At 60.6% G+C, this 17,746-nt stretch overlaps 1 protein-coding gene across 4 annotated transcripts in view; it reads left to right on the forward strand.

Annotated features, from left to right (window-relative positions):
* The window catches only part of CCM2 (CCM2 scaffold protein), a 45,213-nt gene that overhangs the window by 16,248 nt on the left and 11,219 nt on the right, over window positions 1-17,746 (forward strand). For 2 of the 4 annotated variants that reach the window (XM_080819069.1, XM_080819070.1), the window contains exon 2: window positions 9,464-9,637. In XM_080819069.1, the coding sequence (XP_080675195.1) occupies window positions 9,464-9,637 (174 nt within the window). Of the gene's footprint in view, window positions 1-3,720; window positions 4,309-9,463; window positions 9,638-17,746 lie in introns of those variants that run through there. The other 2 variants (XM_080819072.1, XM_080819071.1) reach the window with 2 other exon arrangements.

The following is a 17,746-nucleotide window of genomic DNA, read 5'->3' on the forward strand; positions in this document are numbered from 1 at the left end:
AAGGGGCCTGTACAACCCCAGGCAGGGCATAAGGGCGACTCCTGGCTCACCTGGTGTGTTGACTGACCCAGCGTCCTACTTCCAGAGACCTACCCCAAGGACACAGTGGCGAGAACCAGACATGGTCTGTGTGTTGTGGCCCCACTCCGTGTGCAGGGGGCAGGTTCTCCAAGCTATGCTGTGCCCACATGGGGGGTTTGGGGCCGTGCAGCCATGGGGGTCCCTTGAGCCCCATGAGCGGGCTCCGGGACATGCATGAGCCAGTATTCACTCTGTTGGTTTTTAAACGGTTACCTGGAGACCAGGACGGTGTGACCTCTGAGCATAGGGTTCATACCTGTGCAACCATCTCACGTTCTAGAATATTACAGATGGAATAAAAGCTTCTTAAAATGCCACTTAAAAATATATATTAAAGGGGCGCCTAGGTGGCTCACTGGGTTAAGCCTCTGCCTTCAGCTCAGGTCATGATCCCAGGGTCCTGGGATTGAGCCCCGCATCGGGCTCCCTGCTCATCAAGGAGCCTGCTTCTCTCTCTCTCTACCTGCCTCTCTGCCTACTTGTGATCTGTGTCTGTCAAATAAATAAATAAAATCTTTAAAAAAAAGTATTAAAAATGGCATAAAGCTACACAAAGGCATAACCCCTCAGAGAAGAGTTATTTCAAGTAATGAGATCATAGACATGTGACAGCACAGCCCCAGTGGGATATACACTGAGAACAAGAAGTACCAAAAAGCCCCAGATTGTTTTCAGTAATCGTATTAGTAATAATAGTGATACTGTCATTTTGCAACTGTCCCGTAGGTTTTAGGATGTGGTGTCCTAGCGTCCTAGGCATCCATTTTAGGATGCCGTGTAATTCGCATCCTCGCGCACGGAGCTCCAGCATGGGACACAGGGCGGAGCATCAGGAAGGAGGGAATCTGTAACACTGGAATCCCGAGTTTGAGTCGGAGGCGTCAGGCTGCGCTCCTCGGGTCTCTTCAACACGGAAAGCTCATGTCCTTACTCCCTGGTTGAAAAGCCCCGGAGACACGCACCGGTGAGCACCGTCAGTGCCTGTGGGACCTGAGACAGCAGAGGCGGCTGCCCCGCGGCTGGCGCTGCTTCCCCCCGCTCCCGGCCCCAGCAGTCCCCTGCCTGAGATGTTCCCCGCCAGAGCCGTCCCTGATCTGAGCTGGGGCCACCGGAGCGTCCTCGGGCCACGGCTGCGGTTCGTTCCTGTTCACCTTGGGCCGTTGTTAAGCAACAGTGTCACTTTGACAGCTGGGACTAGAGGGCAAGGAGGAAGCATTTCACTTGGCTTTTCTGACGGAGCTGAGGTTGTGTGGTGGGTGATGGATGACACGGGTTCCACACGGAACACTCACCCTGTTTCTCCTAGGTTTGTGCTGAGCTAATTTTACTGGGGGAGTGGGGGCGCCGGGGGTCCGTCAGTGTCGTGAGCCCTGGAGAGCTCAGACCGCGAGTCAGAGCCCGTGTCCACCTTCATCCTTCCACTGGCTCCTCACTTTCTTCTTTTCCTTTTTAACGTTTTGTCAGTTAATTTCTTAAAAAGAAAAAACAAAACTCTAGGGTCAGATTATGTTTGGCCTTTGCTCCAGTTTTTGGTCTGGTGGAGAATACTGGAGAATAGAAATATTCTATTTTTATTTTTTAAATTTGTATTGGGGTAAAGTATACATAGTCTTTGAAACCTTAATAATTTTGTTTTGGTAAGTCATCTCTACACCCGTCACGGGGCTTGAACTCACGCCCAACATCATGAGCGACAGGCTCCACCCACTCAGCCAGCCGGGAGCCCCCAGTGGAGAATATTTCTTTTTACTTCCTAATTTTTTTTTTAAGATTTTATTTATTTATTTGACAGAAATCACAAGTAGGCAGAGGCAGGCAGAGAGAGAGGAGGAAGCAGGCTCCCCGCTGAGCAGAGAGCCCGATGCAGGGCTCGATCCCATGACCCTGAGACCATGACCTGAACCGAAGGCAGAGGCTTAACCCACTGGGCCCCCCAGGCGCCCCTTGACTTCCTAATTATAAGGTTGTTTAAGAGGTTCAGAACCTGTCTTCCCTCCTCGGAGCGGCGTCTGTGGCTGGCAGGCGGTGCCGGTCCGGCTGTGGTCGCCTCGCCCCCACGCAGAACAGCTGCGGATGTGAGGTGCTGAGGAGGTGGCTGGGCGGGGTGCTGAGACCTGACCCCTGCTTCCCGGCTCCCCGCCTACCCCCCTGCCCCCCAGAACTGTGTGGACCATGAACAGCACCTGTGCTGGGGGCTGTGCCAGCCAGGTCGTCCGGAACTAAGGTCATTCTCATAAGAGAGAAAAGACACAGGCATAAAGGTGACATAAAAGAACATCCTGGTAGGTTCGTTTCGAATCAGAATTCTCAGTTTGAATTCATGATCTCTCGTTTTTAAAGCACGCGTGTCTGGGCACACCAGAGTGGCTCAGTGGGTTGAGCGTCTGCCTTCGGCTCAGGTCATGATCTCAGGGTCCTGGGATCGAGTCCTGCATCGGGCTCCTTGCTCATGGGGGAGTCTGCTTCTCTCCACCACCGTCCCCCCTGCTCGTGCTCTCCCTCCCTCCCTCTCAAATGAATAAAGTCTAAAAAGAACCCCCGAAAACCACGCATTTCTTAGACGCGGAGACACCCGGAGCAGTGCGCGCGCCCGGCCCCTCAGGTTGGTGTGCGTTCCACGTGTGCGGTCCGGCCAGCGGGAAGTGTCATTCCTGCCGCAGGATCTTTGCTTCCGGAGTTGTCATCTTGCTCTGTCCAGTGTTCAGGACCAGGCGGTGCTGTAGCATCACATGGCTTGTGTCTCTGAGGACCAACTTTGGTTTTCTAGAGTTTTTAATTATTTTTCTGTATTTACTTGCTTGCTGCGTGTCACTGCTGCGTCTGGGGGCGCAGCCCTCCCGAGACGCCCGCAGGGGCCGCGTGTCTACCCCCGTGTCTTGTCTGCGGCGTCTGCCCGTGCGCTCCCTGGCTTTGCTCTTTCTCACCCACCGGGCGACCGTGACATCTGTGAAAGTAGGCCGCCTGGCTGGGGGGGCGCCACTGGGGGGTCCCGTAGTTGTGCCCGTCCCACGGGCCGCTCTGCACCTGCCTCAGTGGCCGTGCAGAGGCCGGGGCCACCCGGTCCTGCTGCCTGGGGGCGACTTGGAGAAAGATGTCTGCGTCCAGGCCGCCTGCTGCCCCGAGTCCCTCCGGAGACGGACAGTCTGGTCGGTGCCGGGCGTTATTCGAGCGTATCTGGTTCAGGGCCGCCTTCCCGGCCGGCGGCGCCTTCTCCGTCTGGGGCGCGCGTGCTCGCCGTCGGGGCGCAGAGCGATGGCTTCGGAGCCTGTGGTCCCAGAGTCAGGAAGCCTGCAGCTTCCCACAGTGTAAGTGAAGCCGTGTGGAAAGGCCATTTTTCTGGGCAAAAAGCCGTTGAACGCCAGCACTTTGGTTTGGTTCACCCTGGTAACAAATGTGTGTTGTGCTTGTTACGGCTGTGGATCTGCGAGCACACACGGCCCCTTCAGTGAACCAGACGCTTCCTTACGTAGCCTTTCCTGTTGACAGGCTGTTCTGGAATATTCTGCGTCAGGCCTCATCAGCAGCACACCAGCTTCTGCTTTTCCAGATGAGGGCGTTTGACCCTAAAGACGTTGAAGGGAACTTGCTCGGAAACATGCTCGTCTGTGTCACGTGGGGACCTCGAACTCGGGAGTCCCCGGGGACACAGAGGCTGTTGCAGGCAGGCCGAGGGCTCCAAGGGCATGCCCTGCCCCGGCCCTAACCTGGGCGCTTGGGGCTGAGGTGGCCCTACACGGGTGGGGGTGCTCCCCGAGGGGTCAGAGGGGAGCCCTGCGGGGTCCGGGTTTGCTCAGTCACTCTTGTTGGCAGCGGATTTGCAGAGTGGTGGGGCTCCCAGAACCGTGGCCTTCAGCAGTCCACATAGCACTGGCCGGAGACGCAGGGAGGCCGCCGCGGCGCCGGCTCCTGACGGCCGTCAGCGCGCACTGCCCTCTCGGACCTCTCGTGCTCGTGGCCGTTCGCGTTGTACCAGCAGTTTGAGGGCGCCGCCCGCCTCTTACCCTTTTCAGACAAACGGTAAACAGCCTCGGCGGGGTTCGCTGGAGGAAGCCGTGGTTCTGGTTTTCCTGTGCATTCACGTGTTTTTGTCAGAGGGACGGCTCACATCCGGCCGTGTTTTTCAGCAAGATCAGAAGCGAGCAGAGGAGAGTGCACAGTACCTCTCGGCGGGGGTAGGGACCAGAGCCCCTCCCCAGACTCTCCAGCGGGTGTCCCATGGAGAACGAGGTAGGTGCAAGCCCGGCGGGTGTGTTTGTGAGCCGGGGTGACCCGGGCCCACGACCCCCGCTTTGGGAAGAGGGGAGGAGGGTTCCCGCTGGGTTCCGGGGCTGAGAAGCGGTGGCTGGCGGCGGTCGGCGAGCGGGAGAGGCGTGTCCACCCATCTTAACCCGAGGCGTAGGAGGCCTCGGTGTCCCAGCTGCGGGGGAAGAGCGGGGTTCATGTGGGTTCGCGGTTGGTTAGGACACGGGATCTGAGTTGGAACGTGACTTAGGGAAAGGGTGGAGGGAAAGAGCGCGTGGCGCTGGCAGACACCCGCCCGAAATGTCGCCTGTGCTGAGACCCCGCCGGAGGCGCCTGCGCGGCTCCCACCCGGGCAAGCTGTCGGGGCCTGGAGCTGGGGGCCTTGCGGTCTGGGGAGGGCCAGAGGGTGCGGACCGTGTCCTGCTCCTCTCTGGGCCTGGAGCAGGTTCTTTTCCTGGTGGGAGGCACCTCGTCCTGCCGATCGCTCTGACAGCGTTCCTGTCGACCCGCATAACTGAGAACGCCGGCGGTTAGTTGATACTAAGATGAGCACTGGGGGTGAGTCTTGAGGCGGGGGGTGCCTGGCTGGCTCAGTTGGAGGAGTGTGCAACTCTTATGTTGGGGTTGTGAGTTCGAGTCCCACATTGGCTGTAACGATGGCGTAAAAATAAAATCTTGGGGCGCCTGGGTGGCTCAGTCGGTTAAAGCCTCCGCCTCTGGCTCGGGTCATGATCTCAGGGTCTTGGGATCGAGTCCCGCATCCGGTTCTCTGCTCTGCGGGGAGCCTGCTTCCTCCTCTCTCTCTGCCTGCCTCTCTGCCTACTTGTGATCTCTCTCTGTCAAATAAATAAAATCTTTAAAAAAATTAAAAAAATAAATTCTTTAAAATCAAAAGAAGGTGGGTAGTGTTGCAGTGCGGGTGTGACACAAAGGGGCCCTTGGTCGGGAAGCTTGCAGCAGAGGGTTCGGTGCCCTGCCACGTGTGCCCGCTGAGCTGCCCAGCGGGACAGAGTTGTGGCCTTGGTTTCTGCTGAAACAGGCCTGCGAGCAGTCTGCCTGACCACCAATCTGGCCTCGGCGCCTCCCCCAGGCTCGACCGCAGCCCTGTGTGGGCCTGACTGCTGTATGCAGCCGCCCGTCTGCTGGGCCCCTGGGGAGGGACGGAGGCCCCCTCACGTCGCAGCCCCAGGGTCGGGCACCTACTGAGTACTTGGTAGACGTTTGCTGAGTGTTGGACTTGAGAACGCCCGTGGCCTTGCGCTTGGAAAGTGTGTGTTCAGGAGCAGTTCTGAACTATGACTAAAGGATCACATAAGATATGTCCTTGAGAAGGTATGGACTTGTATCCAGGCGCTCGGGGTGCCCTGCACCGTCCTCCCCTCCTGGCTGCTGGGCACCCCGCGGAGCATGCCGAGCCTAGCGCTGTGCACACCCAGCCAGCTGGTGTGTCCTCTTGTGATTAACTCCAGGCCGCAGGTGGGGCCCATTGCCCCATGAGTGGTTGTGCTCGTAAGTCCGACACTCTGGCAGAGACGTTAGCCTCCGAGAGTCATGGAGGAGACGCACCTGCTCAGAGCCTGGGTGCCCGAGCTGAGCGGCTAACCGAGCTTTAGCCCAGCAAATCTAGGCCCGCCTGGCCCCTGGGCGCTCCTCTGGGAAACGCTCGGCAGCCAGACTGAGTGTTTAAGAGCGACCTTCTAGGTCCCCAACTTCAAAAGTGGTTTCTAGCATAAAATGGAAGATATTGTAGGATAGGTAAGGATCTCAGGCTCGTTTCCAAGCCAGTCCAGAAAGATCCCCCCAGTTAAAGAAGCGGCCAGTGTTCTGTGTGCCACAGAAGCCCGGTGTCCCTGCTCCGGCCCCGGCCCCTCAGGGCCCCGTATCTTCAAAGAAGATTCAGGCTCACGTGGACCCCAGGCCGCACCCGGTGCCGGGCTCCATTACTGAAGGGACATCGTCAGCATCATGCTCCTTCGGGGGGCTGAGCTGGTCCTTGCCCTGTAGGGTCAGGGATTGTGAGATCCTTTCGGTGATGACGGTGAGCATCAGCACTCAGTAAAAATTCCTGTGGAGTGAGGAAGGTGCACGGGCACTGTCAGACGTGCTTTTAAAAACTTGACATCTTGATCTGGAGAATATTCCAGAAATTAAAGTATTAAAATATGATCGTGTTCGGAATCCCTACTTCTGTGTCAGGATATTCTGAATTGTCTCCCCCTGTGTTTCCTTAACCAGAACGTCACTTTACATTTTCGTGTTCAGAGCAACCTCCGTTCCCAAACCCGGAGTGCCCACCTGGTCGCGGTGTTTCTGGAGAGGTGGGGGGTGGGGCGCTGCCTGCTGCCGGCAGGGAACCCGCTGCTGACGCGGGCCCAGGTGGCCACGGGAAGGGTCAGGTTTGCCGCGATCCGTGTCTCCACCCAGTGGTTCAGCCTTCCGCCGTCTGGGAAGGCTCGTGCACCACTGAAAGTTGCTGGCGATGTTCACAGCAGCAGCCAGAAGCCTGCGGTGCGGCCGTTCAGGGCGGAGGCTGGAAGCTGGGCGCTCCCGGCCGCTCCCACGGGGTCGCACTCGGCCCCGGGCGCCCCCATGTTCGTGGGCTTGTGCCTTGTGGCCGGGGCGGGGCCCCCTTTAAAGGCGGAGCAACTGGCACTGAGCACGCCTTCGAGGTGGCAGGCCGGCGGTTTTCACTGTGGATTTGTGCCTGTTCCCCAGCTTTGGGCCCCTCCTCCGGCCTGACTGTGCCCTCTTGAGGTAGGAGCCGTCTCATTCCCCGACGGGGCCTTCCCCATGCCTGGCCAGCGCGGGCACCGAATGCCCACTGACCAGCACCGGTGCCGGGGGTCCCCTGTGGGGTCCCGAGGGGTGGTGGCACAGGAGGATGGGTCGGGCTCCGCCTCGTGAGGGGGGGCCCTGGGCCAGTCGAGGCCTCTGGAGTGGGCGGTCGGGGTTGCCTCGCCGCGGGGGCTGCACACGTGCCACGGACCCGGCCGGCTGCAGGGCTGAGGCCCCAGATCCTCCCAGTGCCGACCGGCCGTGCGGGCATTCTGCCATTCCGTGAGCTACGTGTACCTCACCCGCAGCGCATGTGGTCTGTGGCCGTGGCGATTTGGCGTGCGCCTCATGGTGAGAGGCTGACCGTGGCAAACCTGTCCTCTCAGTCGATTTCCCGGTGCTCCCAGGAGCAGGGGAGTAACGAGGTGGGAGAGCGCGTGTGAGCAGTTGTGTGTGCCGCTGGGCGCACACAGCCTCAGCCTGTGCCCGGCGGGTCGCGGTCCAGGAGGGGCAGCTTTGTGGGGTGGCCAGGGAGAGAGAGGGCGTAGGTCTGCGTCTGTGAGGCTCGTACATTTCGACAGGGTCAGGTACGCACGTGCCCCGTCGTTTCTCCGCAGCCCTGAGGCGGCGGCGTGCACCTGTCGCAGGAGCTGGGAGGTGCTCTGCACACGGAAGCCGGGGGTCCGGAAGCCCTGCTGACCGGGGTGCGGGCCAGAGGGGCAGCCCCAGTCCGGTGTGGCCTGCCAGCCTGGGGTAGGGCTGGTGAAACGTGGTGTTCACTTTCCTACATTTCCAGGGTCATTTTCAACTTAAATTTACTGTAGTTGTCCGGCCCATTGTGGCCGGGCGTTCCCCACCCCTCCCCTTGTGAGCTGCCCACGGCGCCCACCTGCTCCCATGCAGCACCCCCCCCACTGTACCCACTCTTGGCTGTGCCCCGAGATTGTGCGCGCTGAAACTCTAGGGGCTGAGGAGAACGGGGCCCGGACAGACCCCGGGGCGGGCAGGCTCCTCGCAGATGCTCCGTCCCTTCTGCAGCCCGTCCGTGTGCCTGTGAGGCCCCTGGGCATCCTGTCTCAGCTGATGCACGAGCAGCTGCCGGCCGGAGTGGCCTCATCCTTGCGTGAAAACCTCGCTGAGGTGGAGAATAGGCAGTGTACGTGGCTGGAGACGCGAGTAAGCGAGGCTCCTGCGGACGCCGTCCAGCTCTGGTGGTGGCCCTGCGGGTCTTACATCAGCCTCACCCCGGCCGGTCCCCGTGGAGGGGCGTGGGGAGCGGGAGCCAGGAGGTGCTCTGGAGAGGTGTGTGTGTTGGGGGGGTGTTCCAGGGCGGGGCGGGGTGCTCCTGCGTGGGGAGGGGTGCTCCAGCGTGGGGGGGGGTCCCAGGGCAGGGCGGGGGTCTCCAGCGCGGGGAGGGAGGTCCAAGGTGGGGAGGGAAACCTGTAAGCCCTGTTTGGCGACAGAGGTATGTAGCTTGTTTCTGTAGTTTCTGCGGGTGTGGGTCCGAGCCCAGTCTGTGGGTCCTGGCTGCAGCCGGGCGGTGGGCCGTCTGGGCGGGCAAACCATCTCCTGGGTCTGAGGGGGACTGTGGGTCCCTGTGCAGTGGTCCCTGGCCCAGGCCATGCGTTGGTGTCTTGTCTTCTCTGGTTGGCATCCCTTTGGGTTGACTGGAGGCAGCCTGCACCTGTCCACATGCAGGTGTGCGTGGTCATGGCAGGCAAGGGGCTCCCTGGCAGAGTCCCAGGGAGGGGACACCAGGCCTGCAGAGTCCCAGGGAGGGGACACCAGGCCTGCTCCTGGGCCCCCGGCTCATGCTGCTCCTTGGGTGGGAGTGTTAGCCTCCGTGGTGCGGGTTGCACAGTGTAGTCAGCACCCTGGGGCAGCGAGGCCCTGGCGGTGGGAAGGGCGTGCAGAGCACAGGTATGGGCACAGGGAGCGGGTGGGCTTTTGGCTGCTGAGGTGCGTCCTTTGGTGAGGCCGCGGTGCCTGCTCTGCGGTCCTGGAGCAAAGGGACCCGTTGGAGCCAGGGGCTCGGGTGACACTATGTTGCTATCTTCTGGAGGGATCCTCCCCCCTCCTGCCCTCTCCTGAGTCACGAGATTATTTGCCCAGAGAGCGCGCCCTCACCTTTCTGAGTGTCCGAGAGCCGGTGGAGGAAGGACCCCCCACTCCATGTGCCCAAGGTGGCACCAGCCTACCCCTGCCCCCGGCCGGCATTCTCGGTACCGGTTGCCCCGGGCTGCACGGGCAGCCCTTTTGCATGGGGACCGTGGTGGTGGCTTGGCCACGTTGGCATGTACGGTGGGGGTGCTGCGTGAAGCCTTCGTGAATAACGACCTCCAACCCTTGCCGTTTCTGCCTACAGCCTGGAATTGTGTCACCGTTTAAACGAGTATTCCTGAAAGGTGAAAAGAGTAGAGATAAGAAAGCCCATGAGAAGGTGACAGAGCGGCGCCCTCTGCACACTGTGGCGCTGTCCCTGCCCGAGCGCGTAGAGCCCGACAGGCTGCTGAGCGACTACATCGAGAAGGAGGTGAAGGTGAGTCCGGCCACGGGGTGCGCCCCGCCGCCGTCCGCCGGCGCTGCTGTGGCGGGTGACTGTGCCCACGCTCCATGTTCCCGTCCGCTGGCCCCATTTCCGACTCTTTCTACAGGAGCAGCTGCCTCCTTTCTCTCGAGGGCGGGCGTGTGTGTGCTGTGTGTGTGGTCATGGCCGAGAGTCCCCAAACCCTGTCCAGTCCTGTGCGCAGGCACCTGCGGATAAGCATGGCACGCCGGTCCCCCAAACATGCTGAGTGCGAGTGAACCGGGGAGAGAGGCTGCAGCCTCGAGGTCAGGGTGGTGGAGGGGGCTCCACCAGGAGTGGGGCGCCTGCGCTTGGAGAGGGCGCCCGGGAGGGTGGGGCGGCAGATTGCACGGAGCCAGCCCACTTCGAGTCCCCTCAGGGGATGCGGAGCTGTCCAGTCTGAGCCCCAGCCGGGGAGGGTATGGGGCGGTGGTATCCTTGGAGGGGTTTCTGCTCTCGCCTGGCAGTCAGGTGACAGGGGAGGTGGGTGGTGTCCCGGCAGAGATGGGACTGGGGAGGCTCAGCTGTGGGGACACTTGGCACAGAGGAGGGTTGGAGCGACCCCGAGTGAAGACGCGAGGCTAGCCTGGGTATGGAGTGGGAATCCCCTGCCCCTCTCCCTGCCAAGCTTCCCGAACGCTTGTGCAGGCCTGTCCCACATGGGGTCCCGGGGTGCTCTCGGGGGGGAAGCTGGGGTTACCGCCCGCCAGGCTGAGCACAGCTGGCAACTGTGCCCGTGCACGTGGCTTCCGTCGGGCCAGCGTGGATTCGTACACGTTCAAGGAGGTAGAGCCTGTGACAAACATGGGACAGAGATGTGGGCCTGGCTGCAGCCACGCGGGAAACTGGTGGTCAGTGTAACGTCCTTGGAGAGGCGAGAGCAAACACGGTGATCTCGGAAGTTACAGGCTTCACTTCTGAATAAAGAGGGGCAGACAGGAGCTTTTGGAACGAGAGGTACGTCCATGTGTGTCTTAAAACGTTCACTAGAGGGCTCGAAGGAGAGTCCGGAAAGGTGCCCAGAGGAGTGGCCAGAAGGTGAAGAGAGGAAATCAGTCAGCGGGAGACGGCAGAGCAGACGGGGATGGAGGACCCATGCGGGGGGCCCGGCAGGGGGAGAGGTGGCACCCACGCGGAGACGCGGGACCTGTCGCGGAGTGGGCCAGTGCGACCTCGTGGGACGAAGGCGTCCCGCCACGGTGACCAGGCGGACCCAGTTCTGAGGGAGACATGGGAGGACCTGCTGCCTCACCACGCGGGACACACCATGAAGGCGGAGACGCAGGTCCAGAGCCCAGGGCTCCCCCCAGAAAGGAGCCGGGGGGGTTCTTGGTGCGGCGCAAGAGCCCAGGCCCCGGCGAGACTCTGAGGGCCGAGCCCGAGCGCCTCTGGGAGAGGGAACGGGATGTTTTTTATGTGGGGGGAGGGGCTGGGGAAGAGCTGGAGGAGCCGGGGCCACGCGTGAGGACAGCGTGGGTGTGGGGAAGGGCCGCCCCGTTAAACCCTGGAGGAGAAAAGTTGGGGATTTCTGCTTCCAGAAGGCGCGGCGCACGTGCCTCTCTCTGGGCCTCTCACTTTGCACAACGACAGTCCTGGATGCTGCAGGCAGTGACCGTCGGCTCCTCTGCGAGGTGGACACAAGGCAGCCCCACAGGGACCTGGGGGCCCCACGGGAGGCCCCAGGGGAGGCCTCCAGCTTCTCTTCGTCCTCATGTGCCCCAGGTGTGGAGTGGAAGAGGCTGGCCACCCAGAAACACAGACCGGTGCGACCAGACCCCACCGAAAGCCGCTCCGTCTGGACCAAAGAGCAGCAGAGGGGTGCCAGCCACGGCCGAGCGGGGCCAGCACCCACCCCGGCGGGAGGCCGGGCTGGGAGCAGGGACTTTGGCCCCTGATGAACCCGGGTGGGACCAGGGTGTCCGTGGGGCCCCGGGGGAGCCAGAATGCCCACCACACCCAGCAGGACAGAGGGGCCGCCTTGGCGGAAGCTGTGGGACCAGAGCACGTTCTCCAGCATGTGTGTCGTCGGAGTCCTGGCCGGAGGGGCTGAGAAACTATTCCGGGGATCATGTCCGAAATGTCATTCATTTGGCAAAAGACAAACTTAGAGATTTAAGAAGCGGAGTGTGCTGCGAGCAGGGTGAACCCAGAGCCGTACACGTCGGCGCGTCCCCGTGAAACTTGTCGAGAGCAGAGCCAGCAGGCCTGGAGAGCGGAGAGGGGTGCGGTTTCTCCACTGGGAGATCGGGGTGCCGGCAGCCGCCGTTCTGCGACTGACAGGGACGCTCGGGCTGTCGTCTGGAATCTGCCGTCGGAAGGTCTCCAGGCCCGCCTGCTCTCACTGGAGGATGTCCTCACGTGTTCGGGGAACGGACGCCAGTGCCACAGTCTCTCCCGGAAAGAGAAGGGGCGACCTTGCTCTGAAGGGGTGCGGGGCTGGCTCGGGATCCATCACATCAACAGGCCAAGGTAGAAATGTCCCTGTCGGTTGATGCAGGAAACACATCTGACTCCCATCCATGGTGAAAAAACTCAGAAGAACAGGATGTGTGCGTATGCACCACATTACGTGTCCAAAGTGAGCCCAAACTTGAACGTGCCGTAGCGTTTACAGGCGCTTCAGAGACAGACAGACAGGTACAGCTGGACCCGGATGTGGATGGGGTTTCCTGAGCGCACAGTAGGGGTGCAGGGAAGCACAGATCTGCGTGTTGGGAGCCTGCCACGTCCGCGGGTGGGGGACTCAACCCGGTCAGCGTGGCATGTGTCCCCAGACCCGTGCGGCGCTTGGCGCAGTTCTTACTGAAATCCCAGCGAGCTTTTCGTAGATGCAGAGATAACTCCAAAATGCGTGTGCAAAGGCAGAAGGAGCAGAACCGCTGAGACGGTTTTGCCAGAGCTGCGGGTCACCCGCAGAGACAGTGTGAGCCTCTGCCCACGCTCCACACCCGAATGCGCGGAATCTCACCGGGGACGGACTGCAGCCGGGCCACGCGTGTGGAGGGACAGCCGGACCCGCAGCTGGGGTACGCGTCCGTCCTCACCACAGAATAGCGTGGCCCCCGCGGGGCTGAGCAGCCACCCGGAGCCTGGTTGGCCCCCTTGAGGGACGGCGCCATGCGGGGGCTGCCGAGTCTGCCCTGCGACGGGGACTGTGTGCTTAGGCCTGTTTCCCGCTGGGTGAGCCCAGCTTGGCCTCCGCCTGCCCTCAGCTGCGCGTAGGCTGAGCTACAGGGGGCCCGTGCGTCTCTGCTGGAGTCCTGCAGCTCCGGGTAGGACCGGGACTGGGCTTTGCTCCATCCTGGGGGTGAACGGGAATGGCTCCTGGCGGCTTTGGAGAGGAACGTGTGTGTCCCGTGCGCTCACTTGTCCCGTGGTCTAGCTCCCTCGCGCAGGCCACGGCCACGGCCCACCAGTTCTGCAGAGCCAGGCTGGGCGTGAGGCGGACCCCGCCGTCCCCGTGCCACGGAAGTCTCAGAGGGCAGCTCGCCGCGCTGCCTTGGCCACTGGCAGTGACCCCGTTCCTGCTTCGGAGCCGGGGCGGGGGCCGCAGCGGGATGAGTAGCTCCCTCGTCCTGGAGGCTGCGGGGTCCACCTGCTCCTGCTACACGGGGGATGTGGGTCTGGATGCGAGGACGCGCTGTGGGCCGTCCGGGTCCCGGGGTGCTGGCTTCGTCTCCAGGTCTGTGAAGGGTGTCCCGGTCCCCAAAGCGCAGGTGCTCTAGGGAGAGACATTCCTCCGGGGCTGCCGGGATGTCTCTGCAGCGCACCTGCCGGGGCGCCGTGGGGGCCTTCTCTGGGGCTCCGCCTTGCTTCAGCCACGTTGTCTGGGGCTGGAACCCCTGTCAGGGATCCGTCCCTTGTGCGCGAGCCATGCACTCGGCGGCGTCCTCGTGTGTGTGCATTAGGCGGTGCCCTGGGCTCCCGGGCTGGGGGAGCCGGCCCCAGGGCCCCCGCAGGCCACACCCCACGGCCACCCCACAGCCACTCCGCGGCCACTCCTGCAGCTCCTGCAGCTGGCGCCGCTGCCCAGCGCTGCTCCCTGGGGCCCTGTTGTCCCCGTGCCCCGGGTGCCCGGCTCTGCGAATCTCCTGCCGTCAGCTGCTCCTTCTCGGAGCTTCTGGGCCTTCAGAGCGGGGTGTCTTCCTGGCCCCCAGGGAGCAAGGGGAGCGGCGGCATGGGGTTCCCTGTCTTACCCGGGGGACCCCGTCCAGCGGGCCCACCTCTGAGCCTTTTCAAGCTTTCACCCACAGTTTGCCACGGCCTGTGTGTGTGTGTGTCCGTGTGTGTGCGGCGGCGTCTGTCTTCCAGCACGTGGGGGCGGGTCACTCGTGCGGGCCTGGCGTGCTGAGAACTCGTGCACCCTCCCCAGTGTCCCCGTCCCCATGTGGGAATCCTGCCCTTCCTTCCATCAGGCCCCGCTCTGCTGCGGAGGTCTTGCCGACCGAGTCCAGCCGTGGGTGCACATTGTCAGAAGGCCGCCTCGGGGACGTCCGTGGTGTCCCGTCAGCAGTGATTTTTGGAAGCACCTTCTGTGCTTGGATCTGGAGCGTGAGCTGGCCGGCACACCTCTGCGCCGGCTGTGGTCCCTGTCGGCCGGCAGGCGTGGTGCCCGAGGCGGTCTGGCTGTCTCATCTTCCTCCTCGCCGGTGCCAGGGCCATTGACAGATGCGACTGCTAGCCCCGCGTCCCCTCGGAGTCTCGCACATGTCATCACGTTCTGGCCTCTGGAGCTGTGCCCTTGACTTGCTGTGCCCCGTGGCGGCTACGGGCCGCTGCTGACTCTGTCGGGGCGCAGGGCGTGCATCGGGGACCTTGCAGGACGATGGGACGTGTGTGGTCAGCCCTGTCCGGGAGGCACACCCGGTCGCATCTGGAGTGGTAACAAGGATGACGGCTGCAGTGAAAATGTCTTACCGAGACTTCTGTCGCAGTGAAGCTCATCTCAGATGAATGGCGGCTCCCCTTTCCACGAAGAAAGTAGGCTTCTCCGGAGATGTGCTAGCTGGGTTTGTAGCCGGCGGAGCTAAGGGATAGGGAGGAGACGGTGGCATCATCTCCCGAGGCCAACGGTGGGGGCGGGGGCCATCCTGTGCGTGTGCACCAGGGCCCCGCGAGTCCGCGAAGCCCGGAAGCCGGAGTGACCGTTCACGGACAGGGTCACGCTGCTTAGGATTCAAAAAGTTGTTAGCAAACGAAATTATTGAGTAAAGCTAATAAGGTGGTTTTCTAATATGGTAAAATGTACATGACAGGGGGCCTGGGAGGCTCAGTCAGTTCAGCATCTGCCTTCAGCTAAGGTCATGATCCCAGGGTCTAGGGATTGAGTCCTGTATTGGGCTCCCTGCTCAGCGGGGAGCCTGCCTCTCCCTCTCCCTCTCTGCCTCTCTCCCAGCTTGTGTGCTGTTACTCTGTCAAATGAATAAATAAAATCTTTAAAAAATATATGTATGCATGACAAAATTTTCATTTTAGCCCTTTTTAAACAGGTTTAAGTTGTGCAGTTCACTGGCATTAAGCACGCTGCTGGTGCTGTGGGGCCACCACTGCCCACGTCCGGAACATTCTCAGATCCCCGAACGGAAGCTCTGTCCCCATGAAACTCCAGCTCCCTGTCCCATCCCCGGCGCCCCTCACTCTGCTGTCTCCTGTGTGGACTGGACCGCGCTGGGGACTGCGTGCACGAGGAGTCACGCGGTGTATCCCTCTGTGACTGGCTCTTCCCGCTCCACCTCACGTCCCCCTTCTGGCAGCTGTGTTGTAGCAGGTGTCGGAACTTTCTTTTTAACGCTGAGCACGACTCTGTGTATACTTACCCCCCATTTCACCGATCCGTCCATCTGTCAGAGTGTGGCGACGTTTCCATCGTTTCTGACCGTTGTGAACATGCTGCCATGCACGTGGGACCCAAGTGTGTGTCCAGTCTCTGCTTTGGCTTTATTGCTCTTGGTGGCATTCAGCGGGCTCCCTGCCCAGCGTGGAACCCAGCGCGGGGCTTGAACACGACCCCGAGATCAAGACCTGAGCTGAGACCAAGAGTCGGACCTTAGCTGAGCCGCCCAGGCGCCCTTTGCTTCCTTGCTGCTTTGTTTTATCGTGTGACAATACATGTAACCAAGTTTCCCACCTTAACCATCTTTAAGTGCACAGTTTGGAGCAGTAAGTATGTTTGTGCTGTTGGGCGGGCATCGCCACCGTCCACCTCCGTCCATAACTTTTCCTCTCGAAACCCAGAGTTCTCCCAGCAGCAGAACCGGCCCTCCCCAGCCCTGCTAGACCCCGCTCTAGTGTGCGTCCGGGCATCCATGGACCTCTTGCGCAGGAGTACAAAATTGCAGGCGAATCTCACATAGCGTGATGCCGCCGAGCCCCCTCCCTGCTGTGGCACACTGTGGGAGTCCCTTCCTGTTCAGAGGCTGAGCCACGTTGCATGGCGCGGACGGGCCGCAGTCAGTGTTGCTGCCATCGGTCGAGGGATGTTGGCTTGCTTCCACGTTCTCGTTGTTAGGGCTGTCACTGCCGCGACAGCGGCGAACTCTCGGAGGTCCTGCTTTCCGTTCTTTTAGGTGTATCTCCGGAAGTGGGATTGCCGGGTCCTGCGGAGACTCTGGTTTTCAGCATTTGGGGAACTCACACGCCGTTTTCTGGGCAGCCACACCGTTTCACGCTGCTGCTGGCATGTCCCGGGCCCTGCTGCACCGTGTCCGCGCCAGCACGTTACTGTAGGTTTCGCTGGGAGCCGTGGCGGTGGGTGCGTGAAGCGGCCTCTCCCTGTGGCTTTGATTTGCATTTCCGTAGGGACTAGTGATGCTGGCATCTTTTCGTGTGCTTGTTGGCTGTCTGTGTCTTCAGAAAAATGTCCGCTTGGAGCCCTTTGCCTGCTTTTTAATCAGCTTGGTTAGTTTTGGGTTGTTGGGATGTAGGAGTTCTCTGTGTGTTCTGGATACCAACTGCGCATCAGATGTGGCTGCAAACACTGGTTCCCGTAGGTGGTCGTCACCCCACTTTGTTGCTTATGGTCTTTGATGCACAAACATTTTTAATTTCGTTGAGGTCCAGTTTGTCTCTTTTCTTTTATTACCTGTGCTTTTGGTGTCGTAACCAAGAAATCGTTCCCAAATCCAATGTCATGAAGCTATTTCTCGGTTTTCTTCTAAGACTCAGAGCTTTGGGTGTTACATTTAGACGGTTCATCCGTTTGAATTATATTTTGTATATGGTGTGAGGTAAGGGACCATCTTCTTTCCTCCCTGTGTGGACCTCTTGTTTTCCCAGCACCGTTTGTTGAAAAGACTGTCCTTTCCCTATCAAGGGTCTTGGCTGCCTTGTCAGACATCAACTGACCATGTATGTGAGGGTTTCTTTCTGGACTGTGTTCCACCCCATCAGTCTGTATGTCTGTCCTTACGCCAGCACCACATTTTTCGGTCATCATAGCTTTGTAGTAAGTCTGGAATCTGGAACTGTGAGAATAGATGAAACTTAATACGGGTCGGTGTAAACAGGCATCTGCATTTGGTGTACACGTGCACATAAGCGGATGGAAAGGCACTGGCCAGCTGCAGCTCAGTGGGAACGTTCTGGAATGTTTATTGGTGAGAATCTAAGTATGAGCCAGTGGTTACATGTGCTGCTTATTTACTCTTAAACCGCTCTCTCAGAGGGAGAGTCCCAGCCCTAGAGAGGGTGGGGAAGCCAATGCACAGCTTAGCTTTATTCCCTTCCCTCAGCCCCCAACTGAGAGAGGAGACATATAGAACTTTCCAGAATGAGTGTGTGTCTCCCGACAGAGCTGCCTGGCACACATGGACAGTTGCTGAAAGCAGCTTTCGTGAAGTTTCAGCCACTCGACTTGTGCCTGCTGCTGTGTTCTGGGTGCACTTGAGCCCGTTCCTCCACATGTGAGGAGGCGGTGGCCTGGCACAGCCCTGGGCGCACCGAGTCGGCCCGTGTCCGCCTTCCTTGCACTCAGTGATCCCCAGAGGGACCTGTTTGGTTCCTCAGTCGGAGAGAGCATCTCCGAGTGCAACGGTTGGGTTTCTTCCCTCCCAGTCTGTACCTTTTCTTTCTTTTTCTTGTCTC

The sequence above is a fragment of the Martes martes genome (genome assembly GCF_963455335.1).
Source record: "Martes martes genome assembly, chromosome: 11".
Taxonomy (NCBI): Eukaryota; Metazoa; Chordata; class Mammalia; order Carnivora; family Mustelidae; genus Martes; species Martes martes.